This window comes from Dromaius novaehollandiae, chromosome 9 (genome assembly GCF_036370855.1).
Source record: "Dromaius novaehollandiae isolate bDroNov1 chromosome 9, bDroNov1.hap1, whole genome shotgun sequence".
In the NCBI taxonomy this organism is placed as follows: Eukaryota; Metazoa; Chordata; class Aves; order Casuariiformes; family Dromaiidae; genus Dromaius; species Dromaius novaehollandiae.
Genome location: NC_088106.1, coordinates 21,517,316 through 21,534,911, shown reverse-complemented (window position 1 = coordinate 21,534,911; position 17,596 = coordinate 21,517,316). Strand labels below are relative to the sequence as shown.

Here is a 17,596-nt window from a genome sequence, read left to right as displayed (position 1 = left end):
CCGCCGCTTCCCGGGCTGGCGCCTGCCCCGGCGCAGGTATGCCACCTCCGGCTGCCTCTCCGAGGCCCTTCCGTCCAAAACAAAGAGGCCGCCCCCCCGCCAGCCCAGCCGCATTTTCATAATTGATTCGCTCGGCTGGCGAGCGGCTCCCCGCCTCCGCTCGCCGCGCGGCCGCCGGCCCCGCTCCCCCGCTCCCGCCCGCTCCCGCTCCCGCCGCGGCCGAGGCCGGGGCCGGGGCCGCCCGGCCCGCTGACAGCTCGCCCGCGCCCGCCGCCGCCCGCGCTGGGCCGGGCCGGGCGCCCGGCGGTGCCGGCAGCGCGGCGCGGCCTGCAGCGGGGCCTGGCGCGGCGGGCCAGGCCCGGGCGGCCGGTACTCACGGGGAACGCGCGGATCCGCATCTTGGTGTCCTTCCGGCTGCCCGTCCCCTTGCTCAGGTTCGACATCTTCGGGCCCGGCCGCAGCGGCGCCTCCCGCGAGGCGGCGGCGGCGCCGGGGGCAGGCGGAGCGGGGCGGCGGGCCCCGGGAGCGGCGCCGGGGCAGGCCGCTGCCGACCTTCACTGCGGGCCGCGGCCGCGGGGCGCCGCGCCGGGCGGCGGGGCCGGCCCGGGAGGGGGGGGGGCGGCGGCGGCGGCGGGGGGGGGGCGGCGGCGCAGGCCCCGGGCTCCGGCGGCGGCGCTTCCTTCAGCCTCCTCCTCCGCCGCGATGGCGGACAAACATCGCTCAGTGCGCAGGGCCGGGCGCCCCCCCTCCCCTCCCCTCCTCCGCTTCCCTTCCCACCGCCACCACCACCCAGCGAGGCGGCGAGGAGACAGATCCGGCCGCGGCGGCGGGGCGGGGGCGGGGGCGGCGGGAGGCCGCGGGCGGGGCGGGGCGCCGCCGGGGGAGGGGAGGGGAGGGGGGGGAGGGGAGGGGCTGCCTCGCCGATCTCGCGAGACTTCCGGCGGGGCTCTCGGCCGCGGGCGGGGCAGAGCCGCTGCGAGCTGTCACTGTCAGAGGCGGCGGCGGCGGCGGCGGGGAGGGAGGGAGAGAGGGGAAGGCGCGCGGGAGCGAGGGGCGGCCGCTGATTGGCGGAGAGCGGCGCGGCGGGGGAGGGGCGAGGCTCCACGCGGGCGGCAGCGCGCGCCGGTCGCGCCGCGGGTGCCCTCAGCGCGGCGGGGCCTCGGCCGCCTCATGCGCCGCTCGGTGCCTCGCACAACCTGCCATTTTTTCACATACCTCCCTCCTCCGTTAATATCCCACCTCTTGGGGTCAACGGATGTGAGGCGTTTTTGTTTTCGGGGTAGCATACAGGTTTTAGCAGCCCTCCCCAAGGAGCTCGAGTGGGGACGCGGTGTCAGGCCGCCCTAATGCCAGTCCCAGAAAACGGGGCACGGGGGCCTGCCCGGGCCATCCTCCTGCCTGCGGCCTGCACCAGCCAGTGCCTGGCTCCTGTTTGGGCTGCTTGCTATTAGCCTCACTTGGCGCTGCTAGAAAAAGAAGATATTATATGCCATTTCCTGCTTCTTAGCACTTTTGAGGTTTCCCAGATGTCCATTCTGCCCCTCTGAATCATGCCAGCCATAGGCGTATCCCTCCGTGGAAACTCATACAGTGATGCAAGACATTTGTTTTCTCTCCTATTTATTTATGTTTTGTTTTTTTCATCACAATACATGCCTGAGAAATGAGACTGCCACCTGAGGCAACGCTTGCATGAGCACTGTGCTAAATATAGGTCATTCAAGAAAGGGCAGTTGCTGCAAAAGGGAAGAGTGTTTTGAAAATGTCAGATTTGGTAACTCAGCGGCAGCTTAGTACCTCTGGAAGTTAGGTTGGTCAACCAAAAGAAAATCTAGGTCCCACTCACCAGGGGACTAACTGAAAAGTTAGCGGATGAAATTGAAATCTGGGACAAAACATGACTTGCTCAAGTTCCCCCAGAGGAGCTATGTAGCATAACCAGGAAGAGAATTTCTTTCAGGTGACTCTTAAACTGGTCTCTGAATCTTGGGCATCTTGCGATGTCCATTCTTCATCCAGCCCCACTTGCTTCTCTACCGCTGTTTTCCTGCAGGTGCATCTACACTTTGCAGCACGTGCCCTCAGAGATAACCTGCCTCTCATAGCTGATCTACCTTCTGTAAAAGTAACTTAATTTTTGTCTCTCAGTTCGTTACAACCACTTCCCCTTGAGACTATGCATGTTTGTATACAGGATTTCTTCTTAATCTCCTGATCAGAACTAAGTATACGCCTAGAGATGATGTTATATAACAGCAGCACAATAAACAATGGTTGCAACATGACTTTGCAATACCAATAAGCCCTGCATAAAATAAAAGTATAGTGAATGTAAGTGAAACAAAGGATGTGATGAGAACAAAAAGATTGCAATTTATTAATATGAAGAACATGGCTTCCATATTGTTTCAATATAATTTGCATATTATTTCTCCTCCTAATTATTTCCTTTGCCAAATGAGGACAATATTTTATTTCAATGAAATTAAATTCCAAATATTTTTTCTGTAACAGTGAAGATAAAGTCATTTGAAAAGTTTTACTTTTGACTCTTGTGAAAACAGATCGCAAAACTAAGATAAAAAATAAATGTCCTAACAGAGTTTTCACTGTGAGAATGTTGCAAGCGTGCTTTGCAACAAATTCAATATTGTTTTGAAAAAGCAAAACTTTCCCAGAAACAGTTTGTTTTTGAGGAACTGGCATTTCTTCATTGAGAAAAGAAGGGGGAAAATTGCTGAAAACAATCCTGTTTCACTGTATCCATGACTGCAGATTGCTCTAGATAAAGTTTTCTAATTACTGCTTTTGTGCTTCCTCTCATACTGGCCTTATGCGTATGGCAGCCCTGGAAGATTGTTCTCTTGCCTTCTGCTCAGCCCGGTTGCTACTAACACACATTTTTATCTAAGGGTCTGGAAAGTGCTGAGTCACCCTTAGTCGCTGCTCAGCCCAGCATGGCACGCTGAATTAAAAATAAAATTACTCTCACACCAAGTTCCCTCAATACTCATGCCAGCTAGCTTAATTTTACTCTGTGAGCCTGTAGACCTAACACACAAGGATGAGCATATTGATAGTTTTTATATTATTATTACTATAAGCTGAAATTGCTGTCTGAGGCATGTCCTTATGCAGATGTGTGCTCTGGTGGGGATATGTGCTGGGTAGAAATGCACCATGAGCACCTCCTTGCATTCCTGGGGTCTGTTCTGTGACAGCCCTATGTGGAGACAACTACAATTTTTTCAGTGCAAGTTTTTTCTTTCCATATATAATCCACAAAATGAAGTTTTGCTCAAAATCAGGTTTGAGCTCACACAAAGAACTATTTTAGAGGTTCTTTAGGTTCTTACAGTGTTAATTATAGACTGGTCAAAACCAGAAAGATGAGCAGAGGAGGACAGATTAACATAGGAAGAGTTAGCCACCCTACTGCTTAACTGGGTTGTGGCAGCTATTTTACATGCGTATCTTGCTATCTTCGGTTAGTCCTGCAATGAGGTAACGGTTCTTATGAAAAAGCATGGTCACCCTTCTTGCACGTTCAGGATCGTGCGTGTTGCAACAACCTGAGTCATGTTTTCCACCAGTCACAACAACATGTAGATCTGAGGTACGAAGGCCCCCAGAGCAATTTATACTGTGTAGAGAAAAACTCAACACATGCAGCATATCCAAAGTGGCCATTCATGTGGTTTTTTTTTTTTCTCCTGAGGTCATCAGGCCTTTTTTACTGAACGTATCACTAAATGCAATACCAAAGATGCTCAGGTGCCTGGTAATCCATACAGAACCTTTTCTCCTGAAAGACATATCATCACCTTTCTGTCCGCACGAGAAGGATGACCCTTTTCCTTGATATGTTTATCTTGAAGGTGGCAACAAACTTTAGTTGTTTAAACACTGTCTTTGCAATCTGAGTTAGTACTTACCTTAGTCATGTGAAGTGCAGCAGACACATTAGACAAATGTGAAGAATATGCTACATTAGAATCAATCTTAATTAGCTTTTTTATAATCAGACTTTTAAAAGCTGACCATGGTTATTGTTTAACTTATAGAAAAATGTTCTTATAAACTTATCTTACGTAGTGACTTTTTCCTTGTTAAGGCTTGATCATGCTCCACTGAAGCCAGGAACCAATAATATTTTGAAGATAAGCATCGCTTCTAAGGAATCACATACACATATATTTTCAGGTCTTCCTTACATATTCCCTCACCCCCACCACCTTCAGTGATATATGACTACTGAAAAATACAGGTATAAAAAGACAAAAAGGATTCTTTCACAGCAGGAAACAGAATGACCCAATCCTGATCCCAGGAATACATAAACGCTTGAATGTAAACACTAGATAAGCATTTCAGGGCTTGACCTCACTCCATAAGGTCCTACTACAGAAAAAGAAACAAAATAGCGTTTGCATACAGCGATGGGAAGAAGAGCAAGTTCTCTCCCTTTTGAAGTGCAGAATAAAGGAGCAGGCATTTTTTTTTTAGCTGTATGCCTGCATCACGCTGCATGTGATGGTTGCTTTCAAATTTGCATGAATTATATGTGACAGAGTAACCATATCTGTAAGATAGTCCCTTCACTTTCCTATGTTACTATTTTGGGAGATACAATAAACAAATCATTCTTTCCATCACAACTTCTACAACCTAGGGAAAAATGTGTATTTTTTGTAACAACACAGAGCTATGCACCAGCAAAATAAATATCCCGTAAAGAAACACAGGTTGATTTTGAATACATTGCGCTGAGGATTCTGACAAAAGTAGTTCTGCCAAAAGCGGAATTTTATTCCAAACTACTGAAAGAACAACAAAGCTCAGCACAACCAGGTAAATATACATTTAGTGCCTTGTCTTTGTCCCTCCCCGAGAAATCAAAACGATATCTCATTGACTGATTCCATGTATAAGGTGCATAGATTATAATAGGTACAAGATGGATGGGGTCTTGTAAAAATATAAGAAATATTCAGAAGCATGATTTATTAGCACGCTACTATATTTCTCTTCAAAGAAGCAGGATAGTATCAAGGTGCACCCTTTCACATAGTTTCTATCCACTTTGAGCCTTTTTCTTTTCTTTTCTGCATGTTGCGAATGAAGAAAGGATTTTTTTTTAATCTCCCTTCATCACTGCTTCAGAGGACTTTAGGGAGGGGCATAATTAGGCACAATAAAGCCACCAGCATATCAGGTAGCTGTGTAATTTTTTCATTTAACTTGCTTTCTTTTCCTCCATGAACAGAAATAATGTAAATATTATTTGTTGTAGAAAAGCAATGTGGTTGGGTTGTTTTTTTTTTTTTTATCCCATGGGGTGGCTGAGAGGCCTGGGGGTGCTGGGGAAGGCTGCATGCGCCGGGCTGCGGGCGTGCGGAGGGGCAAGGCAGGCTGCTCCTGGTGCCCACGCTGCCAGCAGTACCACCCGCAGAGCCCGTCTAGTCCCCGGTTTAGGGCCAGGCACGGTTTTTACTTGCAGAGCACTGAGCCTGAGGTGCACAGAAGGAAAGCAGGCAGGATAAAGTTATTTGCTTGTTCCCTCACAGCAACTCTTTACTTAGAACATTTGGTTGGGCTGTGTCTAAATTTAAATTCTTTCACATTTAAATGTCACCACAAATAGTGTAAATGCTAAAATATGACAGTCTAAACAGTTTAACAGTTTGAAAATTAAAACAGACAAAAATACTTTCAAGTACTCTTGCAAGGAGGAAGAAAAAGAGATGTTCAGGTTTTATCTCAACTCTATTTTATCTATCAGTGACCTAACTTCACAGGCAAAGCCTGTGCTGATGTGTGTAGCTTAACCCAGAACCTTAGCAAATTATGTATTGCTTCCAGACCCATCAGCCAACCCCGCACCAGACTTCACCACCACCTTGTGAAACAAGATCTGCCGCCAGCTCTGGCTGACTCCAAGTGGACTGTTTACGCTCAGTGCACCTAGGACTGGCAGCAGAGATCATGAGGTTGCTGTAATGAGCACATCATGTAGTGGCACATTTTAAAAACAGGTCTAACCAGCCAATGCACATAATAACAAAAATTAATGCTGTCCAACCAGCACTGGCTTCCCTTTCAGTACCTGACCCACTTCAAGATTGCTGGAATAATATATGAAGCCCTTAACAGATTAAGTCTAGTCTCCCTCCAAGTGCAAACTCATGTCTGCAGTGCCTGGCTGTGACTGTCATTTTGCACAATATGCCTGCAAAATACACAAGCAAATTGGTGGATTGTAATTCACCAGCACTGCAGCTTCCTTTATGGTAGCAATTGCAGTAATTACTATACAGGCACTTGCTTTTATACCGTACCTTCATCTCTGTCAAAGAAGGACCACAATAGTATCATGTAACTGTATAAATGCCTGTGTCCTCACTACGCTACTACCACCGTAACAGAGGAAGCTATCACACTGAGAAACGACAGACTCTTATGTTACAGCCCCATTTTCTAGCTGATACCAATGCCTCAGTGTCAAGCAGAGAGTTTCTACAGGCTTTCAGTAGTGTACTGCAAGGTTGCTCAGAGCAAGTCTGTGAAAGATTCACATTACAGGAAAAAAAAAAAAAAGCCACGTTACATCAGTTGCAAACAACAACAAAAGCTGCAACGGTGCGGTATGACGAATGGTTCAGGTTCAGAAATTTTTCCTACCACAAAATGAAAATCTGCTCTTAGAGGTGAACAACTGTGTATGCAGTGTGTCACAAGATAGCCTGAAAGGGGCAGATGCTTCAAAACACGGGAAATTTTCAGAAAAAAAAGTTTCTATTACAAACTGAGGAAGAAAACACTTTGCACAAACCCAAGTGAAAGTCAGAAGTTTGCAGCAGTACTACATACATCATTTTTAAGTTTTAAAGACTCAAAAAACTCAATCAGTTTTTAAAATCATACTATGGAAACACATCAAAAGGTCAGGGGTGACTTAATCTTGGTGTATAAAGTACCTACATTGGAAAGCAGTGTAAGTTCAAAAAAAAATTAACAACTTAAGTAGAAAAAGACACAGCTAGACAAAAAGTTTGGAAGGTGAAGCAAAATTAGAAACAAGTAACACGAGGTGATTATTTAAAACTACCTAAAGAGGTGACAGATCCTTCATTATTTATCCTGTCAGGCGAAGCCTAATAGCTTTCTAAACAGCAAGTCACAGTCCAAAGAGGCTGAGTTTTGTCAGGAGTAGCTAATGCCACTTTCTTCCGAAATGGAAGCCCCCCATCTACTGAGCTACTCAGCAGCAGAAATGCCAACAGGAGCTCTTGGCACCACGGACAGATGGAGGAAACATGCCTGTTAGGTAGCATTCACCTACCACTTTGCTGTGCTACACGTGATACAGGCCGGGAATATGTGCCCTGGGATGGTCAGTACATTTTTGGTCTTACAAGAGCTAATTTCTCAGTGCCGATTCAGTTTCTTTGGACCTGAGGGAATTTGCTTTGAAAGTTGAGAGAAAAAACATGCTTCACAGTTTTCACAGTTACACTCATCAGAAGTTACTTCATTTATGGCTGTTTTTGGCTTTCATGCCCCAGCTATTTTGACATTTCACATTAGTTAAGTGACAGAGAATTAGTCGGCACGCATACTCAAATGCCTGCACGTTTGTGGCCATTTCACATTCAGGCAAAGGGTCTAGCTTTTCCTCATGGGAACTGCCTCCTCCTAAAATATATGCATTGTTTACAAAGTTACTTCTACACAGGAGAAGCCTCTAGTCAGATGTAGTTTGCATACTTTCCAGATCCTTTTTACTGCCATAGAAAGAAAGATAAATACAACAAAAGCCTTGAGCAGCAAAGTGGCTAATCTTTAGGCAGGGGTCAGGTATTTACTGGAGAAACAGCTGTGCCAGTTTAAGAGGTGACTGACATCCAGATGTTTGACATCACTCCCCAGTGGCTGTACAGTCAGCCCTGTTGCATAATAGACAAGACTGTATAAAAACATTCCTCATTCTTTGCAGTGCAAAGTTAGCTGGGTAAACTCAGATAACTTCTGCTTACTACCCCTGCTGCCCGAGCACTGGAGCAGATGAGGAGCGCCCAGATGATTTACCCTGACGTCGGAGCTGTACGAGGAAGCGGGTAGTTTCCAGTTTGCGCATGGGCATGGACATTTTCAAATGCCACAAAGCCATCTCTACAATGCCCACGTGACCGTAGCTCAGAATATACTCACTGTTTCAGAGGCTGGCAGTAGACGTCCTCTTCCAGCTCTGGCCCTGCAGGCGAAGGATGCCAGGCATCCGGCATGGCTATTCCCAGACGCTCATGACTCTTCCTGCAGCTCCAAGGGTCGGGATGGTGCTACCACGGACAAAGTGTGCTGGTTAGCGCAAGCTCACCTTTGTGAGCTAGCTGAACTATCCCAGCTGAGTGTGCCTGAAGCTGAATAGTGTGCGTCTATTCTCCTGATACACTTTCTTTGGCAGAGTTGTGCAGGAGGCGACTCTTGGCCATGGTGAAAATGCAAAACTGGAGATAGAGGGAGCAAGATTTTCAACAGTCTGAGGTGTTTGCAAAGTGGATAATTGTGCATGACCACTAAGTATTTAAGGGTATTGCATAGTACAACTGTCCCTTTTTTTTTTTTTTAGTTCTGCATACAGATGTGAAAAAGGTCCACGAAAATCACAGCTATCCTTCGGCCCTTTGTTTTAAAACAGAATCTCATATAAATTTGTTATCATAGTACAAAATCTGTTAAAAATCACTTTTTGCATTGGACTCAACCTTATGAGTTGACAGCTATTTAAAGGCTGAAATTGCTAAGGTTTCTCAAGACATTAAAAGGCAAAGGGCAGAAAAAACAAGATCATAAAAGGATGAAGAGTTACATACACTAGAACAAAAATCTGTATCTACACTAGACCATTTTACCCTCATGGGAGTATCAGTTGTAGGGCTAAATCTTCCTAATACAGATGCGGTGTATATTAACTAAAGTTCACTGTTAGTAGTATAATTTATACATGCCAACTGTGCTGATGAAAGAAAGTATTTGAACAAATAACAACAGCTTTTCCAGGTGATACAATCACATTTCTTAGTGTTTCTTTCTGACCCAAATTCTTTCTAGGGATTAAAATCTGTAGTGGCCAGATCTCAAGGCTTATTTGGCTCCAGTTACCTGTCTAGGGGATGTTTTATTCATGTGATTATTAAAATCACTGCTTCAATTTGAAATGTTTTCAGAGAGTCTGCAGATTCTACCTATATCACATAAGCCAAAAAACATCCCCAAATGAGTTATATTGCCCTTAGCACTCTCCAAATTTATTTTTATTGTGTGTGTCCATGATATTCCTTAGTGAACAAGCAACATATTTGACATTAGTATAAAGAAAATGTGAATCTGTACTACTATTTTAGTATGGAGAGAGAATACTAGTAGTAATTTAATACAGACAAAAATAATTATTTCTGGAATATGATTTTCTTCTTTTCAGTTCAATATGAACCTGCCATGTCTAGCTGGGAGCTGAGGAATAAACAGTCCTGCAATTTACTTACTTATAATCTCCTTTTCCTGCTTCTCTGGTTTGTCTAATTCAGACATTACAACAGTTACAGAGAGGCACATACTATCTCCAGAAACCATTTTTGACCAACAATGCAGAATCAGTTATATAGATTACTTCATTGCTTTCTGCTGGTTTCAGGGCCTTAGTATAAAAAACAAAGAAGTAGTAAAAAATTACAAAACAATCATAATATTTTGGCATTTTAAAAATGTTAACAATTTCATTTTTTGCATTTTTCATTTGCACCCAGGATATCTAATACCTGGGCGAGACTCAACCCCACGTGGCGCCCAGCCCGTCAGCAGGAGGGAGCGCGGGAGAGCAGCCCTGGTGCCGCCCGCGCCCGCCGGCGAGGGCACCCCGGCGCTGAGCTCCCTTCGCCCGAGCAAGGTCGCCGCTTCCCAGTGCACAGGTTGGCACGCGATGGGCAGGAAGGGCTGCGTGCTCTTCTGCAGAGCCACATTTCAGCACAAAACAGCAGCGGCTGCCCCCGAGGAGAGGCCAAGTCCTGCCAGAGCATCTCAGAACCGGCGAGCCCCATGGCTGGTCTCTAGCCTGCGCCACCCAGACCGGGCTCGCGTATGCGGCTCTTCGCCAGGTCTCCAGCCGATGTATTCCTGAGCACGTCCAGAAGCAGAGCGAGTGGCTCAGCACCTCCCAGGAGCACACAAATGATGTCTTTTAGGACATCATTTTTGGCCAAGGTGCCAAGAGTTCCCTGAAAAAAAGATCAGCGTCCTTTCGTGAACTTGCCTTCAAGCCAACTGCCATTAAGAAGACTCTTAATTAACTTACCAGAGTTTGAATTCACCTTAGCTAAAGACATTCAAGAAGTCTCCTCCTCAGAATTTCCAATTTTATTTTAAATCAAACGGGCATCTTAGCAGAACAAGAACTTAATAAATTTGCATTAATGAAAAGCATGTAGGTTAAATGTTAGGCGGAAACGCTGTCTCTAGTACCAGGCTGCTCAGGAAAATAAAAGCAAATAAATTCTAAGTTGGTCCCAAGGTTTTTTAGAAATAATAGGAGCAATTCTTGCTCTGTTTAAGCCATTTTGCTGTTGAAATGCTATCAAAGTGTAGCTACTCCTGGCCACCAGACAATAGCCCAGCAAACCTCGCTTGCTTTGCAAATTTCTGAAAGCCAGAAATGCCAGCAACTTCTTCTGCCAAATTGGGCCGTGTCAGCTGAATAGAAAGGTGTAAATCCTTCCCTCTTGTGTATTCATTGCCTGTAGCAGTTCTCAGGACCTGACAGTTTGAAATTGCCTGCTATTAACAACTAGAAAAGTATGGGGCAGAGTGCCAACTTCTAAATTAAACAAACAAAAATCCTTTTCTAGTTGGCTTTAAAGAGAGATGTATATTTCTTTCACACCTAGTGCTCAATGTATAGTCAAGTTTAAGTGAGTGGCTGGAAAGGTACCAAGGATTTATATACACTTATATTACTACAAGAAAGACTGCATTTTTGAACACTTCCCAAAGACTATGAAGACACCCCTCTCTCCATCTCTGGGCCAGCTGGAATATTACAAGTTGGGAAGATTTTTGATCAGAGTGGAAAGTCCTAAAGACCACTTCACAAGCTCCATCAATCAGGCTAATGCTGGCCTAGTTGCCTTGGATAAAGAATTTCACACTCAGTTAAAAGGCTGATTATTTTACTGTAGATTTTTATGCAGGGAGAGTGGCTTGGATTTTTTTTCTTTTTTTTTAATCTTTGGATTTGTACAGTCTGACATCAGAAAACGCCCTTATTCAAATATTTTTATTGCCCTTAATAACATATAACAAGCAGTTATTCACTGTGGACAAATATATAAACAAAATAAACCAACCCACTTCTGAATGGGAGAGAAATGATTAAAAGCAAGACATTTATTGAAGCTTTGTATAACATACAGCTGATACATCAAGTACAGGAAGCGTACTGTTACTTAACATGTACACTAGGGCCCCAGTAAAATACAATACTGGGCTACATGAAGACTGACATGTGGTAGCTACACACAAGAAAACATGTAGCTGCCTATGAGAAGAAATGCTATAATATTTCAAAGTCACTTTTTAGTATTGGTAGGAAAGCATCCAGAGAGATGAATGTCAACATCAGGCTCTGCATACCTTCTGCCAAACTCCTAGAAAACTCACTAGGAAGCCAGTATGTTTTGAAAAGGGCTGAATAGCTGAAAACCCATATAGTGAAATGGATGCTATTCTTCCCATTTGGAAAATGAACCACGTCCTATGATTCTGTGATTCTCCTGTTAAACATTACAGGATGGTTCATAAGCTTATACTAGAAAACGATTTGTTTCCAAATTTGGCAGGACATGCTGATTCACTGGCTCTCTAAATCGTCATCCTCGCGCATTTTTACGCTTCAGCATTCAGTCCTGTTACACTGGGCGAAGGAGCGTGCTGTACGCGTCTGACACACTGTTTATGCCCTGTGCCCGCTGCCAATGGCGAGGGGCTGCTCAGACCTTGCAATCAATCTGCTCCTGTAGTTGCTTGATTCCTATGACAAAGTCAGTGTAAGGAAGGTGGTGGAGAGGAAACTTGCCTCCTTTCTCCTGGTACAAGGGCTGTTGTCAATACTTTTATTACTGTGGGTGGCTACATGCAAAACGAGATAGATATCTTTCATATGTCAACAACAGAACAAGATCTCAACAACAGGGAGAACAAGATCTCAACAAACCATAAACACCATCTTCTGAGCCCTTTCCAACAGCTTCTTCAGAACATTATGAAAAACTCTGACCACCGGCAGAGTCTACCCAACCCATTTTTAAGACACATAAATCAAACTTAGTTGGTAAGATTCTCCTCAGACAGAATTTTCAGCTCCTGTCTTAGAAAAGCTAATGAAGACAATAAAGACATGTTATTTACCGTCACAGCATCCAAGATTTTCTAGTCATAACTCACTAGAGCCTGAACCATCAAAACTCTCTCTCTCTCTCTTCATCTCTCATTCTACTTTTCCTTTCTTTCCTAGATAGTCATCACCAAAAAAAAAAAAAAAAAAAAATCCAAGCCAAACTCCCCTGCATAGAAATCCACACCATACTAATCAGACCTTTACATAACTACCAAACTCTTTACACGTGTCAGCATTAGCTTACAGAGTGATTTTTAGGATATTCAAAACTCTTCTCACCAACTTCTGTTATTTGCTCCTCCTGCATGCAGCCGTCCCAAAGATCAAATTCTTTGAAACTGTCAAAGTACTAAATACTGCCTAAGCAAGGCGGCATGCTCTCACTGCAGTAAGGTCATCATTTGCGACAGATATTTTTCTTAAATATATATGTATATATAATATATATGTATCAGTAGAGGGTTTTACTTTGCTTAACAACAACACGCAGCTTAAGTCCTACCTCATCATTCATAATGGCATACATATTAAGGACACACATTCAGCATATTAAGGACACACATCTAGGCCTTATAAACTTGAAACTTAAACATGCAATTAAAACTTAATATGCCTTTCAGGTCTTAGACAAAATCCACTGGAGCCCAGGTGCTGCAGGTGGAGAGCCTGTGCTGAGCCGGCAGATGTATATATTGCTCGATTATAGTCATTGCTGACAGGAGCTTCATCCATGGTCTCATTCCTGCAGGCAGAAGGAAAAAGGGTGTTTAGTTTAAGTTGATAGGAATTTGACCATTAGGGCAGGATTTTACTCACAGTCATTTCTCCTTGGTATTACGTTATGGGTGAAATGCAGAGGATTTTGCTCTGTGTTTTAATGAAGACTTGTGGCAAGGGCAGAAATTGTTATTCAAGGATTTTTCAGGCCTACAAGAATGCCTTGGCTTGAGGGATTGTGCATTCACAGACACAGATTACCCAATAAAATCTATTATTTTTCTGGTGCTCATCAGTACTAGTTCTATGAATCAAGAACTCCGTTGGGTAATCCTGCACCTTAATTATATTTTGGTGACACATACGGCTTTGAAAGATTCTTCACTATTACTTTGACAGCAAAGTTTGCTGCTGCTGAATAGCTGCTCAAACAGCTCTACATCATTTTCCCTTTGTTAAAGCATTGTGCAAGGAAATAAGTGCAATGCACAACAAGATGGAGTGGTCCTATCAACAACCCTCTGCATGTGGGACTATTTCTCCAGATAGTTACCTATTAAAAAAAAGTCCTTGTCAGAACAGCACAACACTAGGGCACCCTGCACAATTCCAGGAGCCATCTGGCTATGCAGGAACAGGAGATGTTCTGGCATCAGAATATTCCATCGCTGTTCCCACCTCTTATCGCCAAAGTGCAGGACCTGAGCTATGGAACTGAGGATATCAGCCCATATAAGCCTATATTAAAAGAAAAAATGGTCTCAAAAAGTAGCCTAAGATTTATTATTTGGTTAACAATTCTCTCACCTTAAGCTTTGGAAGCGGACATTGACATCTTTTCTTAAATGAAGAGGCTATACTTGAAGGTGAGGTTAGAGAAGGTGAGAAGCCCAGGAGCCCCACCATGCTCCTTGCCTGAAAGGGCATTATAACTGTTGGTGAACGCATGCTGCCACATGGCCAAAACCAGCAAAGAACCTGCTGGCTTGGGGGCAGCAAAAGAAAGTCTGTATCCAGTGGAAGCCAATATAACTTCAGAATTTGTCATCTGAACAGGCGACCCTTTAAAAGCGCAACTTTGAAAGAGTTGTTGCTATAGATTGGAGTTGGCACTACCTGTGCTACTCCTTACTGCCTTTTTGTTTTCAGCTGTAGTTAAGATTACAATAGCTAGTCTATACATGTTACCGGACAGCAAGATTACTATTGTTTTTAAGGCATTACACCATCAGACAAGCTGTTGGGACAGAACAGCTGCACAAGTTGGAGCTAGTCTCCTTTCAGTTAGCTGCTTAATGGCTCTGTTTCCCAGTTATAAACTCCCATCTCTCCAGTTTTAAACCTGTATTTGTTTATTTCAGCTAAAAAACGAAGTCCAGAATATAGGTCTGATGACTAGGAACTCTGGAGTCATATGCTGGATCATCTTCCCTATATCCCATTGCATTTCCATTTTCCTTTTGGAAAATGTGAATAACATCACTCACCTGCATTACAAATATCATTTGTACAATGCTTTGAAGAGGTGGTACAGTATACTGTAATAACTGTTGTCTATACAACATACCCATCAGGTAGAAATAAATGAGGACTTTAAAGCTAATTAACAAGTTAGTTTTAATGTATTTCTCACGAACGCTGCTACTGGTAAAGCACTGCAAGGATGCCTGGTCCTTCGGTCTCCTCACCAGGCCTGGCAGTGTTTTCCCACGGTTTGCACATAACGCACACCGTGACGTGCCATGCTATGTCGCACAGATTTTCCCAGTCAAGGTTCCTTTGGAGGCGGTTTGTTTGCATTGCTGCGCTTCATAGATACTAGGCATCCCCTTTCCCAGAAGGCTATTCTTGCAGAGCAGAAAAAAGAAGGGAGAGAAGAAAAGAGAAAACCAGGCAAACAAAGAACAAGCGAGGGAGCGCAGCTGTGGCACCATGGCCTCCTTGGGGGGCTACAGGCACTGCTTTGGCTGCAGCAAAAGGGACAAATTACTCAAGCAGAAGCAAGAGCCTGCGCACTCTGAAACAGTTACATGCACACAAACAAACTACAGGGAGTTTGCTGTCTCTGTGTTATTCCAAACAGCCAAAGTCAGCGTTGTACCTCTGAAGTGCAATTTGTATTACAGTATATTTCCTGTTCTACACATTCTCCTCTCCACCTCATCCCACCTCACTAATTCCATGGCCACGTCTCATGCTAGCTCCTTTCCCTTCCTTCCTGAAAAAACAGGACTTATATTTTCCTCACTTTCGACACAAAAGGCGCCTGCGCACTTGTGGTCAGGAACGAGAAGCAAAGCTGGCATGCACACAGCAGTAAGGTTAGCTGTAATTGCAAACAAATTTTGTAAAGGCTGATGACCTCCCAGATTTGGGCAAATTTCTAGTATGTCCAATGTTAGGACAACACCAGTTTCCGAGTGTATGACAAATCTACACCAAAGCATGGGACACTCTTAACAGCTTAGTTCTGATCCTACGAGCAGCCTAGAGCTCAGCACAACACATTTATCCTGCTTCTTGGACAAGTTTTACAGTCTTTGTCAAGTTCTTGGTTGCTACAACTAAGCTGCTACATCCAGCTGGGGTGGAACTAGCTCAGGCATAGTAGAAAGGGGCACAGATTCAAGTTCTTATTCCAAACTGGGGGAACTCGAGCCTTTCAATTAAATGAAATAATTTATAATTCTTCTTAATTAATAATTAATTATTCAGCTTAAAATAATTCATCTTAAAATAAAAGAAAGTTGTTCATTCCCTAGCTTTGTTCAAAGAGAGACTTTATAGAGCCATTTTTGCTCACATCAGGATGGTCCAAGTCATGTACGGAAGATACTGGATTTGGCAAAACTAATCATCTGAGGAAAAATCAGTCTCAAGGGGAATTGCTGGAAATCTTAAAAATATATAGTACTGCTGGTTCTACCTTCACTATTAAAAACCTCAGTCTCAGTTGTTATAGATTACATCTACCATCCAAATAATGCAAAACCATGCACAAATTCTAAACCAGAACAAAGACTGTTCTGGTCACTGAATTACCTTGCAAGGGTTATTGGACAGATGCAATACATCCTAAACAGAACAAAACGCAGCAGAGCATTTTCAGTAGGCAGCCTAGACTACTAACATTTTTTCCCTTATGAAAAGGTGCCTTCTGTTCCTGAGGATTACTATAATCAGCCACAGCAGAAGTCATATCAACATCTGAACTTCTAGGTGAATCTTTTTAAGCATCTAATGATAGCTATTTTGGCTGCACTGTTCTGATTTGTCAGAGGAAGGACCTTCCTGCATTGCAATACAAGTTCATTGTATAAAGATACACAAGGAAAACAATAAACTACAGAAGGTGAATCAGAGGAATTACGTTCCCCTTGTTTTCCTGGTAGTGTAGAGTTTAGCTCCTCTTCTCCACATATCATCCAGGCTGCACTTTTCGTATCTGTTCATCGACTGTATACAGATCTGTTTTAGGGGTGAAAGGAAAACTACACAGGTTTTTGGGTTATCCTCCACCTGGACCAACCAAGGCAACACCACTCTCACGTTACCCAGGAGAGCTGCCGCCTTCCCTGCCCAGCACGGACAAGCGGGTGGCGAGTCAGGTGCTGGTTAGATCATCGCCACCACCTCCAGTTTCGAAAGGGAGAGATCAGAAAGGAGATTACAGTTGCAGGCGGAGACACAGGCAACACGAGACTAAGTTACAGTGCCTCATACCCCTTGCTGTCAGGCTGGGCTGTGCTGAGTTTCTGATCCCACCACCTCACCCCATCAGAGACAGGAAAGGCACTTTAATTTTCCAGGTAAGCCTCTACCCTCGCACAGCCTAGTACAACAACCAGATCTGCTCTAACAACGGACCAGCACCCCTCGCCTCCCTCACTCTTGGTCATGGCATTTTTTCCTTTACAGGAGGAACTGGAGTCTCCAACCCATCATGCATCTGAAGACCCACTGGCATGCACTGGACAAGGAGGCACACACTTCATTTTTTTTCTATCTTCCATTTCCTTTCACTTCAGTAGTATCTAATTTTCCTCTCCAGAGCCGCCTTCTAACTCTTTAGCCATCCTTGCTTCAACATTTAAAAACTTGATAGCTTTTCTACTTCAAGGCTTTACAAATCTACATAGTTTCCTTACGGCTCCTCAGCCTTTACGCTCTGCAGCCTCTCTCATATTATCATCACAGATTTCCACCCAGATTTTCCAGGAGAGTTTACCACTCCCTACTTACTTTAAACTCTCCCTTACTTAAGCAATGCAAACCCTTCATATACCTCCCCTTTTCCCAAAGTGCATCACTGCCACAGTTAGGTCCAGTCCTTCTTGGGGATCATGGGAGCTGTAGTCCTCTGAAGACAAACTGTGCTGCACTTGTCCCCCTCCTAAAGCTGTAAAACAGCTCGTTCCAGTCTACAGAAAG

The 17,596-nt window shown here is 44.3% G+C and overlaps 1 protein-coding gene across 1 annotated transcript in view; it reads right to left on the bottom strand.

Moving 5' to 3' along the window:
• CUL3 (cullin 3) overlaps positions 1-591 on the bottom strand; it is a 62,351-nt gene extending 61,760 nt beyond the window's left edge. The window contains exon 1 of the mRNA XM_064516910.1: positions 378-591. Within this exon, the coding sequence (XP_064372980.1) occupies positions 378-443 (66 nt within the window). The 5' untranslated portion in view covers positions 444-591. The remainder of the gene's footprint in view (positions 1-377) is intronic.
• Between the last annotated feature and the right edge of the window lie 17,005 nt (positions 592-17,596).